The following is an 8,085-nucleotide window of genomic DNA, read 5'->3' on the forward strand; positions in this document are numbered from 1 at the left end:
CCAGCCCGCTCCGCGCGCTCTCCGCACCTGAGTATTTCACTTCATCACTGCGCCTCCTCTGAGTCTGGGTATGATATTCTCTTTCCTCCTAGTTGTAGAATTTCCACTCAGCCAGCCTTCCTGTGGTTCTGGATGCTGTCCATTCCGTCTTTTAGGTGTATTTTTGAATTGGTTGTTTGAGGCAGCAATCTCCGTCGTTAACCTATGCCGCCATCTTGCTTCTCTCTCTTTTAGTTTTATATAAGTTGATTCATACAGCTGTGTCTAGCTTTTTTATGTGTGTCTGATGGTTTTTGGTAGACATTGTTTTTGTGGGATTTATCCATGTGGTTGCATATTGCAGTAGTTTGTCCTTTTTCTATTTGGTATAGTAGACTATAGTAGAATGCATAAGTGCCACAATTATGCATTTTCCTGTTGATGGGTGTTTGAGTTGGTTCAAATTGGGGACTATAAGCCTTTTTGTACATGTCTTTTGAACACATTGCTATTGAGCATGTACACATTTCTGTGTTCTGTATACTGAGGAAAGAAACAGCTAGGTTGCCCTGGCTGGTGTGGCTCAGTTGGTTGGTGCATCATCCCATACATCAAAAGGTGGCGGGTTTGATTCCTGGTCAAGGCACATACCCAGGTTTTGGGTTCAATCCCCAGTTGGGATGTGTGCAGGAAGGAACAAATCTAAACTCATTTTTAAAAAAGAGGCAAAAGCCCTAGCTGATTTCTTCAGTAGTTAGAGCATCAGCCTGCTGACCAAAGGGTTGCAGGTTCAATTCCATTCAAAGGTACGATCCCTGGCCCTGGTTGGGGCACATGCAGGAGGCAACCAATCAATGTTTCTCTCTCTCTGTCTCTCCCTCTCCCTTACACTCTCTATAAAAAAATAAAATCAATGGAAAAAATATCCTCGCATGAGGAAAAGAAGAAATTGCTAGGTCCTATGGTATGCATATGGTCAATTTTAGTAGGTACTGCCCCATTGTTTCCCAGATGACCCTGACGTTTTACCCTCATGCCAGCAGTATGAGAGCTCCATATACTCTGTGTCCTTGCCAAAACTTGGTATTGATGGTGTGTTTTGGTTTTTTTGTTTGTTTTTTTGGTTGGTTGGTTTTGTTTCTTGGTTGTTGTTTGTTTTTGGTGCCTGATTTAGAACATTGCTTTTAAAAGTCTGCCCAGTTTTTTTATTATGTGAGTATACCATAATTTAACTAATTTTGATGGGCTTTTGCCCTCTTCCTTCACTACCGGGACAGCGCTAAAATTGAGTGGGCTCAGTGTTTATTCTGTTCGATCTGACTGTGTGGGGGAGATTCAATACTGAAAGTAACAGTACTGATATAGTCTATCTTTTCTTAAAAGATTTTCCTCAAATTCTCTTTGTTTTGAGTAGTGTGGTACTGATGTGAAGAATCCACATAAAAATGTTTTATTTTGTTGACATAAACATCAATTTTGATTTCATAGTGGAAAACAGTTTTCTTTACTCTTGTTTAAAAGTAATGTAATATCTGAATCTGGACTTGTGGTAAGGTATTGCTAAAGACAGCCAACTTTAAATAATTTGCATTCTCTTAGAACAAGCATAGAGTGCTGGCTGCCAGCACCTGCTTCACATAGATCATCAATCCATTGGAAAATCGCTGTGTGAATTATTTGAGAATGTAATCACTTAGGTTTTGGAAAACTGAATTTCACCCTTTGGAAATGAAAGGTGGTTCCAATCAGGGAACCTTGCTTCACAGCCCAACTTGTCTTTTAACAAAGCTTCCCTCCCCCATTTCTGCAAGTTTTCTTCTAACATAGGTTTTTAAAAGTATGAAACTCTAGGGGCTTGCTTTTAATGAGTTAAATATAATCACCAGGCCTCCTGCTTCTCATGTTAGGGGGTGTGATTACTTCATGATAACCACTCTTCCTGTTGTGCATTATAGCTTTAGACAGGTGTTGTCACAGGTGGTATTCAGTTCTATCCAGTTACCATAAGTAATTCCTTCGGAGAGTTAAGATACTGTTAACCCTCTCTGATAGCTGACTGGTCCTTTAAAAAGTGCCTTATGGACATATAAGACAGTTTATCTTTCCTATTATTCTTTGCTTTGCCAGTTGTATGTTAAATTATTCATTTTTGGAATAGTTATAATGACCAGAAGGAGCAAGTAATTCTCATACTAGTCAGTTTTAGACATGCTTTTTTAATTTCACATGTGGAGGTTTTCCCTATTTCTAATTAATTGCTGTCAAGAGCTTCTTACTTATAGCTGGAAACTGCTGCTTTATATTCTGTTCAGTTTTTTGAGAAGTCTGTGTTAGAAGACTGCCTTTACCACTTGAGATTTCTTAAGAGGTCATATTGCAGCAGAAGTCTAAAAGTCTTCCAATTCTTAGTTATCTGTACTAATGGCAATGAATCTGAAATGCCTAAATGAATTAACAAATAAGCCAGAAATTTTATTGAAGAGAGCATTTTCAATGACCTCTTTTTTTCCCAGCCCCTAACTCTTTTATCAGTATCAGTAATTAGTAGCAAAACTTGCTGGCTTGATTTTTTTCTTTTCAATATCTATTAAAAGTTCTAATATTCTAAACCAGGTTTGGGGTGAAGGTAGTGGTGGTTGGAGGAGCACAAATCTAATCAGTTTCTGATTAATAACTGTTACTTAGGAATCTCTTCATGTATCTCATATTTATGGACCAGGTTTAGAGATTGATTTTAGAGACCACTTTCAAATCTTGATTAATAAAATGCTGACCTCTAGTAGATCATTCTGAATAATCCTAGCACGTTTAGCCAGCTTTTACCAAGAAGCCCAATATAAGAGTTGTTTAAGTTGCAGCTTTCTTATAAAGAAGAGAATAAAGAACCAATAACCTAGAACCAAGAGAACCCTCCTTAATTTCCCTGCAACTTCATTCCTTCCAACAGCTATTTCTCTTTCTACATAGGTATCAGTCAGAGCCGGATCTCTCACTGGCTGTTGCAACAGGGATCAGACCTGAGTGAGCAGAAGAAAAGGGCGTTTTACCGATGGTATCAACTGGAGAAGACAAACCCTGGTAAATATCATGTTCTTTTTTCATTGCATATGAAATGAGACATATGTAATTAATTGCTTTATTGAATCCATGTGCTGCCTTATCTTCATCATGGTAGTTTCAGACTTTACTGTTTTTCTTTTAAGCCAAAGAAAAACTGCAAAACCTAAGCCCTGTTGTACCAATTTTTTATTTAGTGTCTAATGTCATCTAAGGTGCCTCTTTGTTTACAGTTTTTTGATATTTCTAACAAGAGTTGGAAAGAAAAGTTATGGTTGTCAGTGGGCGATTTTCTTCTTCTCAACTATAGGTACACATAAGATTCCATGTCTAGTTTTTTTTTTCTTTAATCTTGTTGTAGTAGTATAAACTTATACTTTCATTTACTCCATGCTATACCTTATCCAATGATCTCTGCTAATGGTTTTCTAATTCTAAGTACCTAGGTGGTAAGTGTGTCTTTGGACTTATGCGGAAGCTGTCCAAATGACTTTGGGAGCAGCAATAGGTTGGAAAGTAGAATAAAATCTTAAGGAAAAAGATCACAGAAACCTTTGTGTCTGAGGTTGCCAGGGATAGGCAAATTCTAGTACAGGATACTTTTAACAAATGGTATATAAGGTAAAACCTGAAGTTGTGTGACAGACTGTCTCAATCTACACATAACAGACTGATGGCAGTGAGCCCGATGTCAAGTTGACCTTGTGATTGAGCTGTCTTCTGTAATATTACAGCATTAAATCCTTTGCTTACGGACTGAATTACCAGTTGTAATATTGCATATTGGAGACTCTTAGCTAATAATAGCATTGGCCCTGAGGCAGGAATAAAGAATGTTTTAGAGACATATATTTCCGTGTGTCTGTGGTAAGATATTTTTCAGAGATCACATTCTTGACCTGAAAAGCCCAGGCAGGCCCAAACAGAAGAGAACATATTAACCTCTCTGCAGTGAATTTTTTATCTACCTGACCCCCAGTTTCTATTTTGAAATGTTTCAATGTACAGAAAAGTTAAAAGACCAACACAGTGAATATCTGTTCACCCTCTTAGATACAGTAATTGTTTACATTTTGCTACGTTTGCTTTATTCCTAGAAAATAAATTAATTAAAAACTTACATATATGTATGTTTGCATGCATACACACATTCTCTTTAGCATTCACCTCCAAAAAAAGAGTAATTGTCTATGTGACACAGTTCCTATGATCATACCTAAGAAAATTAATAATAATTTGCTGGGGCTGATCAGCAGCCCCTGAACAATGGATGAACAGATTACTCTGACAGTTTCACTGTGGGGGAGAGGGCTAAGGGACAGCCCAGCTGAAAGAGCCAGGCAGCCTCGATTGCCTGCCTCATTAGACTTTTATTGGAATTTTTATCTTTAGATAAAGTCAGTAGGGTGAGTAACCTTGGGAGGACACATGTGTTTACATTGTCCTCAAGGCAAGGACATCCAGGGATTAAGCATAAGGATTCCAGTAAACACCCGGGGGTCTGCACAGACTTGTTTGGAATGGTCAAGGAATAATTAGGGGCACTGCCTTCCACACTCCCCTTAGGCTCCCCTAAGTCGGAATTCCGATGAACAGGGCAGGCGGCCTTCTACACACTTCCCTTTTCTTGGAATGTCCTCCTTACAACTTTCCAACCAAGTCTCTTGTGCTCCACAGCAATAATTCCTTAATATCATCTAATATCCAGTCCATATTTACATTTCTGTAGATGTTATAAGAATGTCTTTGATAACTTTTTAAAAATTGAATAGTATCGGATTTAGGTTGACAAGTTGGAATTTGTTATGTGTTTTAAGACTCTTAAATCTAGTCACTTAAACTTTTTTCATGACAAACTTTTAAAATCATTTAATATTATAGTGTCTCATATTCTGGATTTTTAGTTTTCTCTTATTATCAATTAACTAATCTCTTTAAGTACTTCCCATAAACTGGAAGCTAGGATTAGAGGCTTGATTAGATTTAGGTTAAACATTTTTGGCAAGAATACTTCATAGATTATTTAGAGAGGGCATGTGTTAATGCCTGCAATTTACTTTGAAATGCATAAAAGTAAAATGAATAGGAAGATGATAAAGAAATGTGATAAAGTTAGTACTGTGTTGTAAAATACTAGATAGTATGAGTGCAGATTTTTGCTATAAATTCTTTCATTGTTCTGTATGTTTGAAAATTTTCACAATAAAACATTGGGGCAAAATGCTTGTTAAGTAATGTTTACCTCAATTTACCACATATCCAGAGGTGTATAATGGCAGGTTGTAGCATTATTCATATGCTAAGTTTGATCATTTGTTAAAAGTAGTGGTCACCAGGTCTTGTCGTTATAGTTTATAAATAATCTACGGGGTGTAATTTTGCCACTGAATAACTCTCCTCTTTGACTGTTTGCCACTAGTCTTAGCATCCTTTGATGATGCTCATCTGAATCAGTTGCTCCAATGGAGATTGCAAAATGGTGATAGTCTAATCTAACATTCCTTCAGCATTTATTAGCTGGCAGTTTTTCTGCAAAGGAATTTCATTTTTAAATATTTTTCTAATGATATCTAGACATAACAAACCTCTCAAAAATAATGACTCTTGTTGCTGCCATTAGTTAAATGTTCTAAATTAGCACATTTCAGTAGAAATATAATGCAAATGACATGTGCAATTTTAAATTATCTAGTAACCACATTTTAAAAGGTGAGAATAGCTAAACTTAATATATTTTATTTAAGAAATATATATTATTATTCATCATTTAATCTTTCTTTCTCTTTGTACTGATTCTTTGAAATACAATATATGTTTTACACTTAAAGCACCTATGTCCAATCAGCCACATTTCAAGTGTTGAATAGCCCCATGGGCTAGTGGCTACTGTATAGGACAGCACAGCAGCACTTCAATCTCAGCTTACAGCAATCTTCCCAAAGATAGCACTTCTTCCATAATTCACAGCAGAGCGAATCACATGAAGAGGGACAGAGCTTGGCACTTGTCTGTCTAATTAATAGAGCAGCTTCAGGCTGGCTGGTAGCAAGGGTTCAGCTAAGTAACTAAGGAATTGTGTTTGAGGGTTTCATGACCTGGTCACATTCCAGAAATTGGTTACCAGGGAGCACCAGAGAGATTGTCAGGATGTTCCAAAATGAAGAATTTGGAGCGCAAATACTAGTCATTTGTGTCAGGCAGCCGTCCTCCTTAAGAGAAGGGATTTGTCACTTGTATTTGGCACTTAGAACAATGCCTAATGTATAATCTTATCACAGTTGGTGGTGCTAAATTTCCACACTGAGATTCAGGGCTGGGCTCCAGTCCCAAGCAGGAACTTGGATACCAGGAAAACAAATTAACTAGAAACAGGAAGGAGAGACCAAGGTGCAGCATTTTTGCAGTTGACCTGATACCACTTCCCACTGCAGAATACTATTGTTGGAATTCAGATTTTAGCACTGAGGTGGATATTGTGTTCTTCTGAAAATCATTGTTTTATTTTTAATCTTAGTTCCTATTTCAAGCTATCTTGGAACCAGAGCTAGGTTCACCCATCACCAGGAAATTGGAGAAAATTGGAACTAAGGCATTGAAACAAGAAAAATGGGAAAGAACTAACATCATTCATCCAGCTGTTGATGAGAAGCTGTTTTCTTTATGGAGATAGCGCCCCTGTTAAGAATAAATTCCCCTAGTCATATGCATTTGCTGTTCAATAAAGTTGCATTGCCAACTATCCCTTTTTTTCTGGGTAGTTTCTGTTTGTTTCCTAGCTTTTTTTTGTTTTTGTTTTTAATTTGAAAATCAAATCTATACTGGTTCTGAGTTCTCAAGTTTTCTGTAGGACATAATTTGAAAAATGAGTTCATAATTGAGTTGGTAGTTTTCATTGCATAAACAGTAATTGGATGTTAGCAATTAAAATTTAATTTTTAAAGATTTTATTTGTATTTCAATCTTTATTATAAGAGCTAATATGCTATAGAATTCTTTCTAAAGATAAGTGCTGGATAAGTGCAGTTTTATTTTTTGTTCAATTACAGTTTGCATATAACATTATATTAATTTCAGGTGTACACTGCAGTGATTAGACATTATATAACTAAGTGATCATCCAATATATCTTGTACCCATTTGACATCATACATAGTTATCATAATACTAGGGGTCCAGTGCACGAATCCATGTACCTTGGAAGGAACTGTGGGCCGAGAGGCTGTGGTGGGCACAGGGGCAGGTCTTGGCTCATCCTCCGTGCCCCTACCCGGCCCCTCCCACCAACGCCCCCAACCCCCTGTCACGAGCTGACAGCACCAGCCCCTCTTGTACTCACTGATGGTGCAGAGTGACTGGGGCCGGTGCCAGCAGTGGGTGCAAGCAGCGGCTGCTGGTCCCAATCACCCCTCAGGAGCATGGGGAGTTGGAGAAGCCCTCAGGGGCGATTGGGGCCAACACTCGCAGCAGGTGCGAGCACCAGGTGGACCACAGTGCGCAGAAGCAAAGAATTTTCAATAACCACCAGAGGCTCGCCCCAATGACAGTGACCAAAGCCCTGCCTTGGTCTGGCGCCTCCACTCACGTGCTCTACCATCCTGCCACAGCTGAGGCCCTGCATGTTCCATGCTCTGCTGCCAACGCCCACCATGTTCCATGTGTGACCCCTGATGGTCAGGGCACATCATAGCAACCGATTGTTCGGTTGTTCCACCGTTTGGTCTATTTTTTAAAAAATATATTATATTGATTTTTTTACAAAGAGGAAGGGAGAGGGATAGAGTTTTAGAAACATTGATGAGAGAGAAACATCAATTCAGCTGCCTCCTGCACACCTCCTACTGGGGATGTCCCCACAACCAACATATGTGCCCTTGACCGGAATCGAACCTGGGATCCCTCAGTCCACAGGTGGATGCTCTATCCACTGAGCCAAACTGGCTAGAGCTGACTACCTATTTTGAAAATTCAGAGTTAGTCCTGACTGGTGTGACTCCATTGGTTGGGCATCATCCCTTGATCCACAAGGTTGCTGGTTCCATTCCCAGTCAG

General features: G+C 38.6%; 1 protein-coding gene across 8 annotated transcripts in view; it reads left to right on the forward strand.

Moving 5' to 3' along the window:
* The window catches only part of HMBOX1 (homeobox containing 1), a 195,693-nt gene that overhangs the window by 116,998 nt on the left and 70,610 nt on the right, over window positions 1-8,085 (forward strand). For all 8 annotated transcript variants that reach the window (XM_006774763.2, XM_006774766.2, XM_006774767.2 and 5 more), the window contains exon 5: window positions 2,947-3,057. In XM_006774763.2, the coding sequence (XP_006774826.1) occupies window positions 2,947-3,057 (111 nt within the window). The remainder of the gene's footprint in view (window positions 1-2,946; window positions 3,058-8,085) is intronic.

Source organism: Myotis davidii, unplaced genomic scaffold (assembly GCF_000327345.1).
Source record: "Myotis davidii unplaced genomic scaffold, ASM32734v1 scaffold524, whole genome shotgun sequence".
In the NCBI taxonomy this organism is placed as follows: Eukaryota; Metazoa; Chordata; class Mammalia; order Chiroptera; family Vespertilionidae; genus Myotis; species Myotis davidii.